This window comes from Oryx dammah, unplaced genomic scaffold (genome assembly GCF_014754425.2).
Source record: "Oryx dammah isolate SB20612 unplaced genomic scaffold, SCBI_Odam_1.1 HiC_scaffold_11, whole genome shotgun sequence".
Classification (NCBI taxonomy): domain Eukaryota; kingdom Metazoa; phylum Chordata; class Mammalia; order Artiodactyla; family Bovidae; genus Oryx; species Oryx dammah.
The window spans coordinates 26,773,224-26,796,497 of record NW_024070195.1 but is presented as its reverse complement, the minus strand read 5'-3'; the positions used below and the strand labels follow the sequence as shown (position 1 = coordinate 26,796,497).

General features: G+C 42.0%; 1 protein-coding gene across 1 annotated transcript in view; it reads right to left on the bottom strand.

Moving 5' to 3' along the window:
* The window catches only part of PKHD1 (PKHD1 ciliary IPT domain containing fibrocystin/polyductin), a 452,170-nt gene that overhangs the window by 281,278 nt on the left and 147,618 nt on the right, over nt 1–23,274 (bottom strand). The window contains exon 36 of the mRNA XM_040249475.1: nt 18,552–18,764. Coding sequence (XP_040105409.1) covers nt 18,552–18,764 — 213 coding nt within the window. The remainder of the gene's footprint in view (nt 1–18,551; nt 18,765–23,274) is intronic.

Here is a 23,274-nt window from a genome sequence, read left to right as displayed (position 1 = left end):
AATGTACTCTGTTCAGTGCTAAGACAGAAGGACACTCAGAGTCCACCAATGAAGAGATATGGAGCACCTCACTCACACAGAGGAGGGGGATGTTTCCAGGAATGCTTCCCAGAAGACGTGATAATAGAGTTGGGTCTTGAAGGATAAACCAGAGTTGAGCAGAGAACAAAATGGGCAGAGCCCTCCAGGCAAAGGCGGCAGTGTGTGCAGTGGTGAGGGCTAACAGGACACATTCACATAACCGCCGTAGAAGAGGCAAGGCCGGAACGCAGGTGCATGGCACAGAAGGGGACCTGGGGAGGGGCAGTGGGGATGCGCCTGGAAAGGTGAGCAGGACCCACCCGAGAGGGGTCATTACAGCACTTTTTAAAATTGGAGTAAAATTGATTTACAATATTGTGTTAGTTTCAGGTGTACAGCACAGGGACTCAGTTATGCATATATACACATCTGTATTCAGATTATTTTCTTTTAAAGTTTATTACAAAATAGTGAGTGGAGTTCCCTGTGTTACACAGTAGGTCCTTGTTGATTACCTATTTTACATATAGTAATGTGTATATGTTAATCTCAATCAACTTTGAACAAATGCATTCCAAATTGTAAACAGCCAACTTAGAAGAGAATTCTTTGAAATCAAACTATCTGTGAATTAGAGGAGATCCTTTTATTTAGAAGACTGTGATATTAGCATTAAAACAAGACAATCTGGCAGACTAAAGAGATGGAATGAGGCATTTTGCACCGCACATTTCTCCCTGCCCTTGAGAAACATTTGCTGTGATTTCTCCCTTGGATGAAGGCAAACCCTGGCAGGGGAATCCTGTGCAAGCTTGACTCTGTGTGTGCACTTTTCTGCAGCCTGTTGTAATCTCCAGTGGTACTGGCTAAGCCATCCTGTATAGATGCAGACCAACAGGCTCCAACCACAGCTGATCAGCAGACATTTCTGCCCTGCAATGAACGAGACCTGGGACTGCATCTGCCCCCAGCGCTAAGAATGCTGCCATTCATTTGGCCAAAAGGTTTAGATCAAGGCTAACCAAGGTTGTCTGGGTGGTGCAACGAGCCCTACTCTGATTGAAGGCCTTTTCTAGAGGTATGAAAGAAAGGCTAACTTTTGTTTTTAACCAATCTGAGTTTTACTGTTAATGCTACGATTTAAAAGTGACTGAGAAGAATCAAAGGATAAAGTTCAAAATACTAAGGAAATCATATAATGTAAGATAAGTGGAAATATCTAGAGGACTGTTCCCAGCTCCTGTGAGGATTTGAGCTCAGTTCAACAAATGAGCCTCCTAACCCAATCCAGTGTTCTTGCCTGGAGAATCCCAGGGACGGGGGAGCCTGGTGGGCTGCCGTCTATGGGGTTGCACAGAGTCAGACACGGCTGAAGTGACTTAGCAGCAGCAGCAACAGGCCCTACAGAATAGTGTGGAAAGTTCTTTAGTTAGAGGGGCACGATCCATTGGTCAGAGCTAAAGGCTTCTGCACTTATCTTTAACACCCACTTCTATTCATGGTCAAATATATTATCTATATAAAAACCCAGATATATTTCTACACAATTGTTTTGATAATCATTGCTATGGATTATGCTATGGAATGGAGTAACAGTGAAGAAACAGCTAATTTTTAATGACATCATTTCTTTTAGAAAAGCGATAAATGTATAATGTTTAACATAAAAATACAGAGAAGCAAAAGACGACAATAAAGGCATCCATCACCAATTATTACAACAGATTAATATATATCTTTTCTATCCTTTCCCTATATTTGTATGTTGACATTTCATATTATGTGTAAACGAAAATTCTATAATTCTGTACATATCATTTTGCTAAATTTTCTCACTTGAGTAGGGGCATATTTCATCTGTATTATATACCGTGTAATATCATGATAATATCATAGTATATCACTTTTTAAACCTCTATTTTAAATACTAACCCATTATTTTTTCATATTCAGTTTTTTCTCAATATTTCCCTTTTATAAATAGTGCAGATGTGACCATTCTTGAGCATAATTTTTAGGCATACTCATGATCATTTAAATTCCTAAAAGTGACATTGCCATATCAAGGCAAATGCCTAGTTTTAAGCTGTTTGATTTTATTACCAAATTGTCTCACAGGAAGACTGCACGTGCTCTACACTCACTAGCAGTATATATGAATGCCCATCCCTCAGACATTCTACTACTTCTTTTTAATATCAACCAAATTGATTGTTAAGGGAAAAAATCACTTTTACTTTATTTTGCATTTTTGTGATTACTAATGAGGTGAAGGTAGGAGAAAACTCAAAAAAATAAAGAATAATCTCTCTCCCCTGTGAACATAGCACTGTGAACACACCCAAGCACTCCCCACATGAATTCATGTTGGTCATTTGCATTAACTGCACTGATATGTCTATTCACACCCAACACCAGAACTTAAATTTGTTGTTAAAAGCTCTTTATTTATAAAAGACAGTTATTTGTATCTGTATTAAATAAGAAATTAGCGTATGATAAAGGAATGCATTAGTTTCCTAATGATTTAACAAATTAACCACAAAGTTAATGTCTTAAAAAAACCAAAGCAGACATATTGTTTCATGATTCTAGATGTTAGAATTCTGAAGCTGGATTCACCGAGTTAAAAATTCAAGCATAGCTGTTTCCTTCTGGAGGCTCTGAGAGGAAAATCTGTTTCCTTGTCTTTTTTTGGCTTCCAGTGGCCCCCTATATCCCTTGGCTTGTGGCCCCTCGTTCATCTTCAAACACTCACTCCTCTCTCTGCCTCCACCATTGCATCTCCTTCTCCTCTGCCTCCTCCTGTATCCCTTTAATAAGGACCAGTGTGATTAACTTGGGCCCACTTGAATTACCCAAGATAATCTCCCCATTTTAAAATCTTTTACTTAATCACACTTGCAAAGTTTCTGTTGCCAAACCTTCATGAGTTCCAGGAATTAGGGTATGAACATATTTGGAGGCCTTTTTTCAGAATAGCATAATTGCATTGTTGAATCGATAGTGTTGAGAAAATGGACGCCATTTGGAAAGAAATTAGATAATGAACTTATCCACTATATCAAAATAAATTCTAGATGAACTAAAGAAAGGATTGGCAAACATTTTCTATTCAGAGCCAAACAACAGATTTTGGTCTGCAGGCCAGATTGTCTCTGTTGCAACTACTCAGCTCTGCCACGGAATCAAGAAGCAGCCATAAACACACCTAACACATGGGCACGGCTGAGCTTCAATAAAATTTTGTTTGCAAAAATAGGTAATGGGCCAGATTTAGCCCATAGGCCATTGTCTTCTGACTTTGGATTAAAGACACTAATGTGAAAAAAATAAAAATGTACCAGGAAACAAACAGATAAACTTTTATATAGTCTTTGGATAGGTGAGAATTTTCTAACCAGGAAATCAAAGGCAGAAGCCACAAAAGAAGGTACCTGTAATTTTGCCATTATAGAAATCAGAAAATTCCATAAAAATACTAAAGGCAAATAACAAACTGGGGAAGAACCAGGTTCTTCGTCCCCCTATCAAAAATACTACAAAGGGAGTCAAAAGTAACAAAGCCCCACATAGATAACCAGAGAAAATTAAAACTGAAGAACATTCCAGAAACCTGGAAGAAGTTTCTTGTGTTTGTCTTTCTGCCACAGGTAAACACCAGCTATATGTATGTAAAATAGCAGAAAGCCCAGGTGCATCATAAGCCCTTGAAGAGGATGGAGTGAATATTAGTTACCTCCTCTTCCAGGCCCCAGTTTCATCATCTCTGAGATGAAAGTAACAATCCCAGTGGTTTCTACTTCACAGAGTTGTTGTGAGAGTTAAATGAGAGGGAAGAATGGAAAGTAGCTTTGAAAAATTTTAATATAAAGTGCCAGAATCTCAGTAAAAATCCAATTTTTAACAAATACTGAATATAATGCCCAATTTAATGATACTCTTTCTTCAGGACCAGGCTGAAAGCAGTAATATTAATAACACTGCTTTGATGATACATGTGGAAGAATTCTCTTTGAAGGAAAAATCACATGCTCCAGCCTATGGAGCAGTCCATTTACTTAACAAAGCTGGATTTCTTTTGCTACTCAAAAACATAAAAAATGTAAAATCTAGAATACATTAACCATTTAATAACCTAAAGGAAAGTTGCACTTCAGTCACATCCAACACTTTGGGACCCCACAGACTGTAGCCCACCAGGCCACTCTGTCCATGGAATATTTCTAGCAAGAATACTGGAGTGGGTTTGCCATTTCCTTCTCCAGGGGATCTTCCCAACCAAGGGATTGAACCCATGTCTTTTGTGTCTTCTGCACTGCAGGTGGATTCTTTAGCACTGAGCCAACAGGGAATCCTGAAAGAAGGTTGCTGCTGCTGCTAGTCACTTCAGTCATGTTTGACTCTGTGCAACACTATGGACTGCAGCCTGCCAGGCTCCTCTGTCCATGGGATTCTCCAGGCAAGAGTACTAGAGTGGTTGTCATGCCCTCCTCCAGAGGATCTTCCCAACTCAGGGATAGAACCAGGGTCTCCTGCATTACAGGCAGATTCTTTACTGCTGAGCCACCAGGGAAGCCCCTGAAAGAAGGTTCAGATCAGTTCAGTCACACAGTCGGTCCCATCAGTCAGTTCAGTCCGACTCTTTGCAACCCCATGGACTGCAGCACACCAGGCTTCCCTGTCCATCACCCAACTCCTCGAGCTTGCTCAAACTCACGTCCATCAAGTCAGTGAAGCCATCCAAACATCTCAACCTCTATCATCCCCTTCTCCTCCCACCTTCAATCTTTCCCAGCATCAGGGTCTTTTCCAATGAGTCAGTTCTTCGCATTAGGTGGCCAAAATTTTGGAGATTCAGCTTCAGCATCAGTCCTTCCAATGAATATTCAGGACTGATTTCCTTTAGGATGGGCTGGTTTGATCTCCTTGCAGTCCAAGGGACTCTCAAGAGTCTTCTCCAACACCGCAGTTCAAAAGCATCAATTCTTTGGCAATCAGCATTTTTTACAGTCCAACTCGCACATCCTTACACAGCTACTGGAAAAACCATAACTTGACGGGCCTTTGTTAGCAAAGTAACGTCTCTGCTTTTTAATATGCTCCCTAGATTTGTCATAGCTTTTCTTCCAATAAGCAAGTTTCTGTTAATTTCATGGCTGCAGTCACCACCTGCAGTGATTTTGGAGCCCAAGAAAATGAAGCCTGTCACTGTTTCCATTATTTTCCAATCTATTTGCCATGAAGTGATGGGACCAGACAACAGAGACAGGGACGACAGAGGATGAGATGGTTGGATGGCATCACCGACTCAATGGACATGAGTTTGAGTAGACTCCAGGAGTTGGTGATGGACAGGGAGGCCTGGTGTGCTGCAGTCCATGGGGTTGCAAAGAGCTGGACATGACTGAGCAACTGAACTGAACTGGCTGATGGGACCGGATGCCATGATCTTAGTTTTCTGAATGTTGAGTTTTGTTTGTTTGTTTGTTTTAATTTTATTTTTACTTTATTTTACTTTACAATACTGTATTGGTTTTGCCATACTTTGACATGAATCCACCCCGGGTGTATACAAGCTCCAAATCCTGAATCCCCCTCCCACCTCCCACCCCATATCATCTCTCTGGATCATCCCCATGCACCAGCCCCAAGCATCCAGTATCCTGTATCGAACATAGACTGGCACTTCATTTCTTACATGATAGTATACATGTTTCAATTCCATTCTCCCAAATCATCCCACCCTCTCCCTCTCCCACAGAGTCCAAAAGTCCGTTCTATACATCTGTGTCTCTTTTGCTGTCTCGCATACAGGGTTATCATTACCATCTTTCTAAATTCCGTATATGTGTGTCAGTATACTGTATTGGTGTTTTTCTTTCTGGCTTACTTCACACTGTATAATCGGCTCCAGTTTCATCCATCTCATTAGAACTGATTCAAATGTATTCTTTTTAATGGCTGAGTAATACTCCATTGTGTATATGTACCACAGCTTTCTTATCCATTCATCTGCTGATAGACATCTAGGTTGCTTCCATGTCCTGGCTATTATAAACAGTGCTGCAATGAACATTGGGGTACATGTGTCTCTTTCAGTTCTGGTTTCCTCAGTGTGTATGCCCAGCAGTAGGATTGCTGGGTCATAAGGCAGCTCTATTTGCAATATTTTAAGGAACCTCCACACTGTTCTCCATAGTGGCTGTACTAGTTTGCATTCCCACCAACAGTGTAAGAGGGTTCCCTTTTCTCTACATCCTCTCCAGCATTTATTGCTTGCAGACTTTTGGATTGCAGCCATTCTGACTGGTGTGAAATGGTACCTCATTGTGGTCTTGATTTGCATTTCTCTGATAACGAGTGATGTTGAGCATATTTTCATGTGTTTGTTAGCCATCCGTATGTCTTCTTTGGAGAAATGCCTATTTAGTTCTTTGATCCATTTTTTGATTGGGTGGTTTATTTTTCTGGAGTTGAGCTGCATAAGTTGCTTGTATATTTTTGAGATTAGTTGTTTGTCAGTTGCTTCATTTGCTATTGTTTTCTCCCATTCAGAAGGCTGTCTTTTCACCTTACTTATAGTTTCCTTTGTTGTGCAGAAGCTTTTAATTTTAATGAGATCCCATTTGTTTATTTTTGCTTTTATTTCCAGTATTCTGGGAGGTGGATCATAGAGGATCCTGCTGTGATTTATGTCGGAGAGTGTTTTGCCTATGTTCTCCTCTAGGAGTTTTATAGAATGTTGAGTTTTAAGCCAACTTTTTCACTCTCCTCTTTGACTTTCATCAAGAGGCTCTTTAGTTCCGCTTCACATTTTGCCACAAGAGTGGTGTCATCTGCCTACCTGGGTTATTGATATTTCTCCCGACAATCCTGTGCTTGTGCTTCATTCAGCCCAGCATTTCACATGATGCACTCTGCATAGAAGTTAAAACATACTCCTTTCCCAATCTGGAACCAGTCTGTTGTTCCATGTCTGTTTCTAACTGTTACTTCTTGACCTGCATACAGATTTCTCAGGAGAGAGGTAAGGTGGTCTGGTATTACTAACTCTTTCAGAATTTCCCAGTTTGTTATGATCCACACAAAGGCTTTGGTGTAGTGAATAAAGCAGAAGTAGAAGTTTTTCTGGGACTCTCTTTCTTTTTTGACGATCCAACGGATGTTGGCAATCTAATCTCTGGTTCCTCTGCCTTTTCTAAAACCAGCTTGAACATCTGGAATTTCTCAGTTCATATACTGTTGAAGCCTCACTTGGAGAATAATTTTGAGCATTACTTTGCTAACATGTGAGATGAGTTGCAATTGTGCAGTAGTTTGAACATTCTTTGGGACTGCCTTTATTAGGAATTGAAATGAAAACTGACCTTCTGTGGCCACTGCTGAGTTTTCCAAATTGCTGGCATATTGAGTGCAGCACTTTCACAGCATCATCTTTTAGGATTTGAAAAAGCTTAGCTGGAATTCTATCACCTTCACTAGCTTTGTTTATAGTGATGAAGGCCCACGTGACTTCAGACTCCAGTATATCTGGCTCTAGGTGAGTAATCACACCACCATGGTTATCGAGTCATTAAGATCTTTTTTAGTCTTAAGAAATAATTAAGAAAGGAGGTTACTAAGACGGAAAAGCAGTTGGGGAGGAGAGTGAGAGAGGGTTGGAAAACACAGCAGGAAATACAGGCAGGAACCCACATCAGAGAGGGTGCTATAAACAGGTTAGAAATTTTGGACTTTATCTTAGGGACAATGGAAAGCCACTGAAGAGTTTTGAGCAGTGGCGTAATGTGAACAGATCTGCATTTTTAAAAGATCACTCTGGTTCCAGGGTAAACAATGAATTGGAGAGGAGTGAAAATAGCAACTAAAAGATAAACTGCTGCTGCTAAGTTGCTTCAGTCATGTCTGACTCTGTACGACCCTGTAGATGGCAGCCTACCAGGCTCCTCCATCCTTGGGATTCTCCAGGCAAGAACGCTGGAGTGGGGTGCCATTTCCTTCTCCAATGTATGAAAGTGAAAAGTGAAAGTGAAGTCGCTCAGTCGTGTCTGACTCTTCACGACTCCATGGACTGCAGCCCACCAGGCCCCTCCGTCCAAAAGCTTAAACAACAGTCTAGGCCCAAGTTGATGGCATCATAAACTAAGGTAGTAGTCATGGAAGTGGCGAGAAGCAAATGGACTTGTGAGTCTTTCAAGAATTAAAGTCAGAACCTGGTGATGGACATAATATGGAGAAGGCTGGATAAGAGGGGTATCAAGAATGTTTCCAGTTGACGGATTACTGGAAAGCAACAAACACCATCCCATCCCTCTCAGAATAACAAGGCAGCTTCATCAAATCAAAACAGGATGCACATGATAATAATAATAGCAATATTTAATGTTTACCGAGTAGATATGCAGGTATCACTCAGTGCCTCTCCTGTGCTAAGGGCTGTACATGTTTTGTTTCATTTAATCACCTAATAGCATCATGAGAAATGTTTTAGAATCATCTTCAACTTGTGTATGGAAACTGAAGCACTGAAGAGTTCCCCTTTTTAAAGGTCAGTCGTCCACCCTCTTCACAACTTAGTCAAGAATTAGTCACACCACTGCTCACAAGAGGTTCCCTTGCTTGGGCCAAATGCTAATACTGGGTATTGATGCCTTAGATGGCCATTACCCAGTATGTACATATTTATACAAAAGAGTGGCCAGTCTAGCCAGTCTAGATCAAAATCCATGCAGTCCTGGATCCCCTAAGTAAAAACTATCTTAGACTCAACCTCATTCTTTCAATAACACTGTCTAGATAAAATGAAACACAGTTATCAGAAAAATTTTAATTCCAAATTTTCTGTCACTAGTAAATTTGGTTTTACTTAGTGAATTAACTGACTGGAACTTTTTCCCAGCCAAACTAAACCGGTTTGAAGTATCCAGTTGACATTTATTAGTTTTAATTTCAAATTAGCAAAAGTAGTAAAAATATCAGATTGTCAAATATTTTTAAAGTAGACTTTTAAAAAGATAAAAGCTATTACTTTAATCTGCCCATTCTGCTATTCTGGTTAGATAACACACCTCTAATCTTAAGAAACCATCCTCTCTTGATTGCAGATTGTGTAGTCTTGGGGGGTCTGGAAAGTTGGTCCCACCTCCTGTTCCATCCCAACCAAAAGACCACCACTTCTCTGGCCATAGGAGTAGCTTCAGTGATGGGCTTATGACTCAAACACAGTCAAAGCTAATCCTGAAGCTTCTGTTTAAGCTTTTCATTTCAGTTATTCACACAACATATACTTGTTGAAAGCCTACTATGAGTCCAGGCAGTATTGGAGGGAATGAGGATATTGTCAATGAGAACAAAACAAAACAAAACATGAAATCATTGCCCTCAGGATGTATACTTTCTACTAGGGAAAACACTAGAATAAGTACAATATATGACAAATAAACTGTATATGATATCCTGCTGCTAAGTCACTTCAGTCGTGTCCGACTCTGTGCATCCCGGCAGCCGACCAGGCTCCGCCGTCCCTGGAATTCTCTAGGCAAGAACACTGGAGTGGGTTGCCATTTCCTTCTCCAATGCATGAAAGTAAAAAGTGAAAGGGAAGTCGCTCAGCAGTGTTGGACTCTTCGTGACCCCATGGACTGAAGCCCACCAGGCTCCTCCATCCATGGGATTTTCCAGGCAAGAGTACTGGAGTGGGGTGCCATTGCCTTCTCCTATATGATATCCTAGAGAGTGTTAAAAGCTAAAGGGAAAACTCAGAGGGAGGGATGTGAAATTTTGATGAGGGGAACGTTGTAATTTACTCAGGGGTATAATAGTCTTTGGAAAAGAGCCATTTTTTCATCTGGAGCCACAGGAACCTATTTCTGCCTTCAGGAGGCAGATTGGAAAATGAAGGCAACTCAAGAGAAAGCAGAACCTAGAGCTGCAGAGAAACAAAGGCCTAACGACTTCTTTGAAGCACCTGGACTCAGCTGTGCCTCAAGTTTTTTCAGTTATATGAGGCAATAAATGCCCTGATTTGGGGGGTTCAAATTGGGTTTTCTGTCACTTGCAACCAAAAAAGACCTGACAAATGCCAACACTTTCAGGTATATATAGAAACTTAAAGTAGCTTATAATGTGTTTCTAAGTGGGGTTCCTGCTGTACTTGGATTATCGAATAGCTAGAACTCATTTCTAATTAGCAGGATACATTTAAGGTAAACACCTAAAATCCTAAGACCTTAAAAACAGCATGTTCACTTTAACGTTTTTAAAGTTCCTTAAAGTGTGCTTTATACTCTTACTGGAAGGAACCCTTTCTTATCCATTGTTCCAAGGTCACTCTCGCCCAGATCAAGCAATTACAAATTCTAAGTTATCACAGCTAAGAATAAATGGAGATTTTACCAGATATGCACATATAGAATAGTTGGTATTTTGACTTTTTTGAAGGCTTACAAGGCAACAGAGAATATCTGTCTTACTTTTGTTGATGGTGTTGGTCATATTTTGAGAGACATATAGTTAAGGACCAATTCGCATGTGCTCTGAATGGAGAAGCAGTCATCAGTCACTGGCCATCCTGCATGCTGAGGGTTCTAAGTCCAGGACCACGCTGACCAACATTAACCTGACTGAGTAGTTACCCATCCGCCACAACATACTAGCTGATTAGAACCCCAGTGTTGGATTGAAGTGTGTATAAATTTAAGATTACAGAAAGCAGGGTTTTTATGTTTCTCATCCTTCTTCCTCTATTCTTCCTCTCACTTTGAGCTTACTTTCTCCACCCACACCAAATTAAACAAAATACGCACACACATAACAGCTTCTCTCCCTTTTAACCCAACATCCCTTTGGAGTCCCCTTTCACGTATGTAGCAAACTGTCAAGCAGAGACTTCTGCTCCCTCAACCCAACCAAGAGGACCCAAGCTAGGGACAAAAGACGATAAGCACCCATATTTGTACATGAGCCATGAACAGACAGGGAATTTCCTTGAGGCTTATTAAAAGAGGCTAATCTAATTCTACCATTGGAGCCATCACTGGATAGACCCCACCTCAAGCTACATGAGACATCATCAGTTGACAAAGGTCCATCTAGTCAGAGCTATGGTTTTTCCAGTAGTCATGTACAAATGTGAGAGTTGGACCATAAAGAAGGCTGAGCACCAAAGAATTGATGCTTTTGAACTGTGGCGCTGTGGAAGACTCTGGAGAGTTCCCTTGGACAGCAAGGAGATCAAACCAGTCAATCCTAAAGGAAATCAGCCCTGAATATTCATCGGAAGGACTGATGCTGAAGCTGCAGCTCCAATTCTTTAGCCACCTAATGTGAAGAGCCAACTCACTTGAAAACCGTGATGCTGGGAAAGATTGAGGGCAGGAGGAGAAAGGGGCAACGGAGGATGAAATTGTTGAATGGCATTACTGACTGAATGGACATGAGTTTGAGCAAACTCCAGGAGATGGTGCAGGACAGGGAAGCCTGGCGTGCTTCAGTCTATGGGGTCACAAAGAGTCAGAAACAATTGAGCAACTGAACAACAACATGAACAGACAGGGTGCAGATTTTCCTTGGGGCTTATTAAACGAGGCAAATCTAATTCTGCCACTGGAGCCATTCCTCGATGGACCCCACCTCAAGCTACATGATCAACAAAGAGAGGAAATTCAAAGAAATTCTCAGTCATGGGGGTGAGTCATCAGCTCCGTGAGCAGCCTTTTCCTCACCTTCCCACAGAGGGAGGTCTGAGGCTATTTCTCTCCACTTCATCAAAGAAAAGGGGCTTCGAGGATATATCTTTGAGATGCTTGTGAGCAAAGGAGACAGCCTCTTTTTTCCCAGATTGGATGTCTACATACACAGCAGCGTATGTGTGGGCTCTCCGTGCTTATCTGAACAGGGGAGAGGAGACTTAGAGCAAAGGGTTGTGAGTGGGACATCTGTGGTATGGAAAGATTTGTAAGTTTCCTCTGGATCAAGTAGATTCTGGGAAAGGTAGCTTCATTTGAGCCAAATTTCTGGTGGAAGCTAAGGGGACTGCAAACTCAGGTGGAGCTTCCACACTGGAAAACAGTGGGAAGGTTTTCTGTAGGACCCCAATGATCAGAGAGAGAGAGAATCAACAATCAACCAGTATTATCCAGAGAGGATACAACTGCACAGTTCAGCTAAAAGCTAGTTAACCTCCTTGCTTCATCTTCCTCAGCACCTGCCTCACCTCTTCTACCTGCCCCAACACCAAGAGAATACAAAAGACAGATGTATCATATGGTAATTCTATTTTTTGTTTTCTGAGGCACTTTCATACTCTTTTCCATAGTTGTTGCACCAACTTACATTCCCACCAACAGTGTAGGAGGGATGTAAGCTATTACATATAGCATGGATAGACAACAAGCTCTTAGTGTATAGAATTGCCTGCATGCATGCTGTTGCTTCAGTCGTGTCCGACTATTTGTGACCCCATGGACTGTAGCCCACCAGGCTCCTCTGTCCATGGGATTTTCCCATCAAGAATACTGGAATGGATTGTCATTTCCCTCTCCAGGGGGTCTTCCCAACCCAGGGATCAAACCCACTTCTCCCATGTCTCCTGCATTGCAGATGAATTCTTTACCGCTGAGCCATAGGGGAAGCCTGCATAGCACACAGAAGTATATTCAATACCCTATGATAAACCATATTAGAAAAGAATATAAAAAGAGTATATATATATATATATATATAATTGAATCACTGTACAGCAGAAATTAACACAACATAGTAAATCAACAGTATTTCAATTAAAAAAAGAAAAAGAAGAGATGAGCTACCTGAGTCATTTTTATCACTATTTTCACAATAGAACTCTTTATTCCAAGTGAAATACTATTTTAACATAAATTTAAGCTAGAAGTAAAAACAATGAGGCAGTTGCTTGAGCAGTTTAAACTTTTATAGCTTGATCCTCAAATAATTCATTGTTTGCAGAACCTCTGCAGTTCCCTCAAGAAATGTTCAGATTTTGTGGAGACGAGTAGGAAAACCACTGCCCTGGACACATGCGTCAACTCCATGCACACAACTTCATGCTTCCAGACAGCCTGATACACTTTAGCAACACAGTAAGCATGCCCATAGACAGTACTCATAAAAAGCATGGAGTTTACACACAGATGTTTGGTATTTTGAGATGAGAAGTAAACTGTATTTAAACCCTTTTTCCTATTTATTCCTATCACAGTCTCCTGTTCATAACATTACACTGTTTCCTTCAACCATGTTCCCACAGTCTTACTTTCCCCACAAACTTCCATTTATATTTAATGCCTGATCTTGTAATTTCTTGAAAAGGACAAAGACAGAAGTCCATTCAAGGCCAGAAGACGGCTTTTTCTGCTGAGAAACTGTCAGCCAAATTTCTCAGGGAGGAACTGGAAATGAAGTGAGAGACATTGATAAATTTCCCTTTTGAACAATCAATAAAAGCCCCACCATCCTGTTCAGCCTCCCACTGTGGCAGCAAGGGCCGTAATTACATTGTCAGAAATTCAAGTTGCCCAGGCTGACAGCGACCCCCTTGAAAAGTGACATGTGACTGGCACTTGGTCTGGGGTGGTGAACTTGGATTGACAGACAGAGGGAGGGAGCAAAAGGTGAGAGTGAAATTTCCTCATTGACAATAGCCCCCCCCCAAACCCCAGACTGACACTTTGTAAGAATCTGCAAGACTTTAGCCATATTAACATAGCAAAGCGTACAGCCAACACAATTTACTGAGTCATCTGATCACCAGAGATTCAGAACCCAGGCTGTGCCATCCACTCCTAAACCCAGAAAAAGAGAAAGACACACTGGGCTGTGTGTGCATGTGTGTGTGTGTATGTGTGTGTGTAAGGGGTAGGGGCAGGGCAGCTGAGTATAGGAGTGTAAGAGAATTTTTCTACATTAAAAGAAAAACATGGAAAACATGCTTTCAGCTCCATCTTTCTTGGTGACAGCTGAACAACAAAGTCTGTTTGCTTAGCAACTTTAATCTATGATAAAAATAGACTAGAGCAGAAGGATTACAAGGGGCAGCCATGAAGAATGAGATGGAACAGAGAAGGTGGGAAAGCCTGCCACTGAAACGCAGACCCATTGGTGTGATCCTCCAGGAGTGAAATTTGTATCCATCAGTCAGGCTTCTTCCTATTGGATGTTGGGAATAAAAGACCTGAAAAAGCCTCATGGCAGGGCAGTGCTCTGCTTTTGCTTAGACTGGAACCCATGCAAATGGTTTCCAAGTAGCCTTCATTATAATCATGCCCAGCAATGGTGTTTATCCACCGCTAGGAAGCAGCTGCACCACAAGAGAATAAAATCAAACTGTGTTCACTGAGTTTTGGAAACAGACCAAAGGTGCCTGGAAGTGCTTTTCCTTCATGACCTCCAAAGTGAAAACTTCTCTCTTGTTGTGATGAAAGGTAGGCAGGAAAATGAATAAAGAGGGACTTCTCTGTTGGTCCAGTGGTTGAGTCTGCCTTGCAATTCAGGGGACGAGGGTTTGATTCCTGGTCAGGGAACTAAGATTCCACATGCCATGGAGCAACTAAGCCCGGGCACTGCAACTACTGAGCCACAACTAAAGAGTCCACGTGCTACAACAATCTCACATGATGCAACAAAGATTCTGTGTGCCACAACTGAGGCCAGATGCAGCCAGATAAATAAGTAATATTTTTACAAAAAGAAAATATAATGAATAAGGGGAAAAATCTCCAAGCAGAGCTTGTTCCATGCCAAGTAGAAGTCCCCTCTTATCCTTGAAAGAAACTATGAGATCACTGGGGCTTCCCAGGTAATGCAGTGATAAAGAATTCACCTGCCAGTGCAGAGACACAAGAGATGCAGTTCTATCCCTGGGTCAGGAAGATCCCTTGGAGTGGGTAATGGCAACCCACTTTAGTATTCTTGCCTGAGTGAAATCCTATTGATAGAGGAGACTGGTAGGCCACAGTCCTTGGGGTCCCAAAGACTCAGACACGACTGAGAGACTTAGCACGCACGCACATGCAAACACACACACACACGCACATGAGATGATTGGTACAGGGGACTTGCTGCTTTTGGGGGAAAATATCATCAGAACAGCCATAACTAACAGTGCTGGGGTGTTACCATGTGCTAGATACTTTGGAGCAGTTCACAAGAAGTAAGTCTACAAGGCAGGAACTGTGTTTTCCTGGTTTTATAGAGATTGATTTGCCCAAGGTCATATTTGATAAGCGGCAGATTTGGACTGATTTCTAAATCCCAAACTTAGATGAACCACTAAAAACAGCCTTTCTCCACGTGCAGTCAGTGCACTCCCTGAATCAAATCACCCGATGGTCCCACTGAAAGGCACATTCCTGGGCCCGTGCCAAGCCCACAGACTCAGATTCTGGAAGAGAGGTCCAGAAACCTCGATTTTCAGAATCTTCCCGAGAAGCGTCTTCCGCGCGCGAAGGTTGGTGGCTCCCCCCGCCCATAGCATCCTGGAAAGCTGAGTGAAGTCGGGTCTTTAGGGACCTGCTGGGGGCAAAGCAGTGAATCAAGTTGCTCACTCTTCTGCATACTTGACAGCAAAAGATAATTAGTTTTCTCCTAAAGCCGCAGTGTCACCAGGCCCACCTCTGGCCCTGGGAAAAGGCCAGTGAAATTACGTAATGATTTTAACCATGATATGGCACCAGGCTGCCAGAGGGGAAGTCTGTTTGAGACCTCAGGTGGTGAGGGACAGAGCAGGGAGAGGACTGACAGGCCACAGGCCGTGACTGGGGATCCCTCCCACCCAGTGGCTCAGCTCTTTTCTACACACTGTTTCTTTCAAATGAATGAGACGCAGCAGCAGCAACTCAATCAGGAAAACAGCTTGATTTGCCTGTGTTCATGTTCAAGCTTTGCTTCACGAGAGATCATATTCATGCCTGTATCGGTAGGACTGCGGGGAAAGGGGTAAGACAGCCGTTGATGACACCCTAACCCTGGGAATACAGGAAAGAAGAGGAGGAGGAAAAGGAGGGAGGGGAAGAGGGTTGGGAAAGGAGAAGAAGGAAAACGAGAGGAGAAGATGGAAATGAGGGAAGCCGGGCAGAGGAGGTGTCTGCACTTTCAGCGTCCAGTAACATCACCAGGGTAAGGTAGCAACACTTTTGAAACTTCAGGATTCTTAAAACACATTAGAGGCATCTACTTTGCTTTAATTGCCCCGTATATTAATTATAAACAGTGGTCCTAGGGATTTTCTTAACTTGACATCTATTAAAACACAGAGGTTAGAAGCACAGAGTACATTTACAATACAGGCACACAAAGGTATATTTTTTAAGTCTTTCTCTGACCCTTCATAATAGAATGTGAGAAAGAAGGCACTGGAATGAAAGAATTCGAGGAAAAGAATTGGGAGAGTTTCATCCCTCTTCGGGTGAATTTCCACTTCCGGCAAGAGTTATGCCATCTGCATCTCATAGGACAATGGCTCTCAAACCAACAGATATTTCTGAAGCTTTAGGATCCTTCAGGATCCAGCTGGTTGAAATACTGATCTGTGCCTTCTTCTCAAGGGTAAACAGCAGCACGTTGGGTTGGTGGTCTAAGTGGCTGTTAGACTAGAACAACCATTGGAGATAATCACTGCTGTGTAAACAGACAGAAGCCCCTCCTGGATCTGGGCTATAAGATCAATACAAGTGCTTGCTGATGAAAATGAGAAGAAAAAGGTACTGCTTAGAAGTAGAATACAAGAATCAATATTGTAGGTGTTTTGAATTTCTGTCTAGATAGTTGTGGGCTTTTCAACCTTACAAAATTCACTCCCAGTGTGTATCTCTCTAGCTGGTCCCTGGTCAGCATTTAATAAATGCTTGATGATAAGATCCCACTTCTACTCACAGTAAGTTGAAAAAAGGCAGAAGAGGGCTTTTAGTAGACAATGATTGAGGGCCACAATTTTTAATGGACAAACCGTTGATATCACAAAAAGACTGACTCCTCAGCATAGCCACATGCCATGTCTAGAACAATTACCCTATGAGAGGTAGCAGAGTCCTGTTTTTTTATGTCAGCACAGATATTCCAATGTATAAGATACCACATTTTCTCTCCAGAAACCCAAATCGGGCCACTATCGGGTGCCTGCACTTTTTATCTGCCTTTGGCTCGTGTCATGTAATAAAATGTTTATCAGTACCCTGTACTAAATGTTTATTATTACCCTGTAATAAAATGTTTATCAGACACTCCATGCACATCATGTTATACTTACATTTTCTAGTTGATGCTAAGGGTTATCCTGGCACACAGAGTAATTTCCTGAATCTCAAGGAAAATAAAAATGTCTATTTTTCAGAGTGCAATGAGGTCAGCAAAAGGCAAACAAAATTGTAGCAGAAACACACTGTAACCTAATATCTGCTTTCTCCCCAGGAATCTATAAACACCAACTCACCTGTAACAGGATTCCAGGGAGAGAGAACTCCAATTGAACCCCATTCCCAGGAGGGGAAAACAGCAGCAACAACAACAAGCTTGTCTGTTTGGTCTGTGATGCCAGCAGTGTACACAGCCACCCGTGTAGGCTAAGTAACAGTAAGTAACCCTATTGGTCAGTTTTCACTAGGTTAAGCCACAGTTACAAATACAAATCTCAGTCATTCATGACAACAAAAGTTTATTCCTCACTCAAACACACGGGAGCGGTAGGCCACAGGCAGCTGTGCCCAAGCTTAAGGGACTGCCCCTCTCCCTATAGGCAATGGTGTATTCTCAAGCAGAAAGAAAACAGAAAAATGTTCAAAGTATTACACGGGTTCTTAAAACTTCGATTTGACAATGAACTACATCATTTCTGCTCACATTCCATTGACCAAAGCAAGTCCAAGGTGAAGCCCACTGTCACTGGGACAAGGAAATATGGTCTACCCACAGGGAGGAACTGAAAGTTACCTGGCAGAGAGAAGAGGTAAGCAGAAAGGCAAGCGAATAACTGAGAACCATAGTACGTTCTGCGGTGAGTAGCATCACAATTAATATTCCTTATTTAATGGTATAGATGGACTTATTTGCAAAGCAGAAATAGAGGCACAGATGTAGAGAACAAACATGGCTATCAAGGGGATGGATGGAGTGGGAGAATAGGACTGACATTCACTCTTGATACTATGTATAAAGTAGATAACTAATGAGAACCAGCTGTATAGCACAGGGAACTCTTCTCCGTGCTCTGTAGTGACCTAAATAGGAAGGAAATCAAAAAAAAAGAGGGCATATATGCATACATATAGCTAATTTACTTTCTATACAGCAGACACTAACACAAGATTGCAAAGCAAATACTACAGTAAAAAAATAATAATATTAAATATTCCTTATTTAAGGAAATGTGCCTGGGCTTTAATTCACTTTGTTGCTTCAGCAACTAACAGCCAAAGAGATGTAAGTAGTTTTACCATTTTCCCCATTGTCTGTACCTTGGCTAGACAAAGCTCCACCTCAATTCCTCTGTTCCTCTGGCCAGTTGCCTCACTCACCATGAAGGGAAAGAGTTCCATTCCTCACAGCCAGGAACTTGACTCCATATGGGAAGAAGCGGGCAGAGTAGGGGCTCCCATAGAGTTTGATCCGAGCTTTGCCTTGGAAGGGCTTGTCCTCAGATCCAATCCGGAGTTCTCCACCATCAGAAACAAGGATGGAGTGTGTCCTGAGTTCGAGGGGTCCCATGTCCAGGAAGATCAACTTCCCTCCTAAGAGCCAAGAGAAGACACTCAGTCTCTGGGAAAATGAGGCTCACCTTCTTTTGACAGTTATAATGTCTGATGAAACTGTCTTCACTTATATGATTCTGCTGAAATTTGGATTTATCTCACCTTCTTTCCTAGAAGCACAGTTGGATCAAGAAGCACAGTATTACTAAGTCAGCTTAGGTTAGCTATCACAATTCACAGCAGCTTTATTTATAGTGTTTTTAGTCACAATAACCTAAATGCCTAGAAATTTAGGAGTAGCTAAATAAGAAATGAGAAGATCACCGTTTCACCACGTAATAGCAGCTTAGAAAATTAAGTTTAAAAAACAGGGAAACAGTAAACAAGAAATAGGCATAGAAGAAAATAATGCCACAATTATAAGACATGGTAAAAGGAAGCATAATTAGGCAGCATTATGAAATGTTTTGCACTTTAGCTGGCCAACATCCATTATCCTTTTCTTTGGATATGCTCGGTCTCTCAGTCGTACCTGACTCTTTCCAGCCCCATGGACTCTAGTCCGCCAGACACCTCTGCCCATGGAATTTTCCAGGCAAGAATACTGGGGTAGAGTGTTATTTCCTACTCTATTTCTTTGGATAATAGATCCTAATTTCCACAAGGAATTATTTTGCTCCATTGAACAGAGCTGAGTGGAACTGTCAATCATGGTGCCTTATCCTACCATCAACTCTGTCATGATTTCCTTGCTTCCCAAGGAAATCTGGAGCCAAAGGAAAGGGGAGACTGGAAATATTTGATTCTTAGTAATTCCAGTGGTTATCTCTTAACAAGCCTGAGAAGAGTCCCTGTTTCTGAGACCCTCACCTGCCAAGTCCCTCCAAAAGGCCACCTCTTTCCAACACCTCAGCCTCTGTTGTCCTGATGTCCTTTTTTCAAAAATGGCAAATTGATCACATTCTAAGGTGACTGACCCAAGAAGCAACTCTCCTTTGGTAACCTACAGGTTTGATGCTTGAAAAGTACCACAATCCTTACCAGTCTTCCAAAGGGCCTGCTGGCAATGCTGATTTTAAAGTCTGACTTTAATTTTCCCTTCCATTGTCATTACAATGACAAGAATAATCATTAGAAATGTAGTAATGAGTCCCATGTCAAGGAACTGATGCTTTCGAACTGTGCTGCTGGTGAAGACTCTTGAGAGTCCCTTGGCAAGCAAGGAGATCAAACCAATCAATCATAAAGGAAATCAACTCTGAATATTCATTGGAAGGACTGATACTGAAGCTGAAGCTCCAATTCTTTGACCACCTGATGCAAAGATCAGACTCATCGGAAAAGACCCTGATGCTGGGAAAGATTGAAGGCAGGAGGAGAAGAGGATGACAGGATGAGATGGTTGGATGGCATCACTGACTCAGTGGACATGAGTTTGAGCAAACTCCAAGAGATAGTGAAGGACAGGGAAGCCTGGCATACTGAAGTCCATAGGGTCACAAAGAGTCAGACACAACTGAATGACAGAACAATAAGTGAATCCTGCTGTGAACAAGAGGGAAGAAATGCGACCTGTGGTGCAGGCTACCTTCTTGCATTCACTAGAACATTTTCACTCACAGCCATGTGGCATTAATGTCCCAGATCTTCAACTAGTGGAACATGAGTTGAACAATGGGTCGCACCGTTAGCAATAGTGAGGAAATCTGAACTGAGATGAACCATGATGGAGACAGAGTACTGAAGCAGATATCTGTCCCCACTCTGGTACTGGCCTCTGGGTAACCCTCAGTAAGCCTCACAAACTTGCTGGGCCTTGGACTTCTCAGTTTCCAAATCTGTCTCACTCAGCGCCAAGGGATAGTCTGTCTGCTTCTCAGTGGCACGTGGAACAGAGTTACGCATCCACTGAGGCTCCTTCTGTCTCTAGAACACTGGACATCTACATCCACAAAGAATGCAGTCAAGTGTGCATTTGACACTGATGGAGACATGGACCTCTTATTCTCCAGACACCACCTGCACTGCAGGGAACTTTGAATGTCTCTTGAGAAAGAGATTACCTGCACAGTGAGGAATTCAAATGAGATGATGGGGAAAACAAGGGAACTGACATGTATTAAGCACGTGTCCTATGCCAATATCTTTAGCGATGTTGTCTGAAACAACCTTTCCAAACAAGCCTAGGAGGTCAACATCACGCTCTGTATTTCAGAGCAGATAGTGGGCTGGGGGAAGCAGAGCGACCACTAGAACCTAGGACCACCTAACAGAGACACTCACGTTCTATCCACTTTGCAAACCCTACCAGGTAGCTTTTTCGTTAATTAGGAAGTACTTTTCATTAATTATTTCATTAATTTCATTATTTATCATGTTACTTTTAAGAAAAAAAAACATGTTACTTATTTAGGTAAGTTTGCCTATGGCTTGTTTATATGAGGCTTATTTTAATTTTATTAATGTTGATATACCTCACCTCATTCTGAAAAGGATTTGAGGCAGATTACAAGGATTAGTGGGTAAATTTATAAATCGGGGATTTGCCTCTTGTACTATCAAGTAAAATATTAAATTGGTAGAAATTTGAAAAAGTCATTTACTGATGGGACCTAATAATAACAACTAATGAAGGGAGAAAAGCTCAGCACCCCCAAAAATAATTTGCATTGGCAAGAGTACTGTAAGTAGGAGTAATTAGTTAATGTGATTCCCTGCAGAAAAGCCTTCCTTCTTTACTTTATGGCAAGTATGTATAAGGAAATCTAGGTAAATACGGAAGAAAGTTTGTTATGAAATTTGGGACTTCCCAAGTGGTGTTAGGGGTAAAGAATCTGTCTGCCAACGCAGGAGACGCAAGAGACTGTGTTTGATCCCCGGGTCAGGTAGATCCCCTGGAGTAGGAAATGGCACTCCATGCCAGTATTCTTGCCTGGAAAATTCCATGGGCAGAGGAGCGTGGAGGACTAAGAGTCAGACACGATTGAACACACATTTGTTGTGGAATTCGGCTAATTTTGGTTGAAATAATTGTATGTGATAACCAAGGTAAAAGCTTCTTGGTGTGAGAGAACAGGAGGTTTATATTCAATCTACCTTTGTGCCAAGGCCCCAAGTATTTCATTGCACAAATCGTACATTCTTTATTAGCTTAAGACAAATATATACCGAGCTGCTTTAAAGAAGAGTTACTTGAATATGGGAGGGAAGTGGGAGGACTTTATTTCTCCACTTTATAGAGCTTGACCCCGTTTCTGAAAGCTGAAATAAAGAGCAGGGCTGAAGTCAGCCTTTGGCTCTGACCCTGACACTGCTTGTTATGATTGTTCATGAAAGCTGAGTACGTCCCATGAGTGACCTTGGGTAATTTTATAAAAATCAATCAACCATCATTATTGTTACTTCCCCTCCAAAATGAATAAATGAACACAACTTTTTACATGTAATCATTTGTTTCCATTAAACGTCGCTTTTATTTCTTTTAAAGGGAAGTAAAAGAGACTTTTAGCAGCTAGTGAATGTTTGCAAAGTACATCAAAACCTACTTTGGGCTAACCCTACAATTAGCCATCCTCTGTAATAACCACAAAATGATTTGGTGTGCATGAGTGTGTTTTAAAAGAAAACAAATACACAGTTGTAGCTATTTTCCCCATTACAGAAAACACTTAGAGTATAAATATTATACCATACAAGACTATACTCATCAAGGGACTTCCTTGGCAGTCCAGTGGTTAAGAGTTGAGATTTCACTGGATGGAGATGCCTGTTCAGTCCCTGGTTGGGGGACTACGGGGCTTCCCTGGTGGCTCAAATGGTAAAGAATCTGCCTGCAACGCAGAAGACTTGGGTTCAATCCCTTGGTCGGGAAGATCCTTCTCACTCCAGTATTCTTGCCTGGTGAATGCCATGGACAGAGGAGCCTGGTGGGCTACAGTCAATGGTGTCCGACAAAGAGTCAGACACGACTGAGTGACTAACACGTAGGGAACTAAGATCCTACATGGCACCAGAAAAGAACTGGCTTCTATCCCAATTCTTTTCCTGTAGTCTCTGTGGAACCGTCCCCAGTAGGGCTTTGCTTGGCCATTCCACCAAAACTGGTCCTATCGAGGTCACAGGTGGCAATCACACAGCTGAATCCAAGGCTGAGTGCTCAGCGCTCACCTTTGCTGAGCACCCATGGCATCTGACATGTTGCTCAGTCCTTCCTTGCTGCTCCATCCCCCGGCCGCCCGGTTCTGTGCTCTCCTGGATCCCTCCCCAATCCCAGCCTCTCCTCCCAGCCTCCTCTGCCCGATTCCTCCTGACTGTCCCAACCACTGACACTTGAAATGTCACAAGACTCAGTCCCTTGATCACTTTGCCAATCATTCTATGAACATGGCCTTGCTTTTTCTCACCTTGTCTTAAAGTTTCAAACGCCATTGTACACTCATCGCCGATGACTCCCAGAGGACTCCCAAGGCCCACTACTGCCCTCAGTTCAAGATTCGTAGACCCATCTGTTTCTTGGTATCTCTATATGGATGTCTCAAAGTTTTCTTGA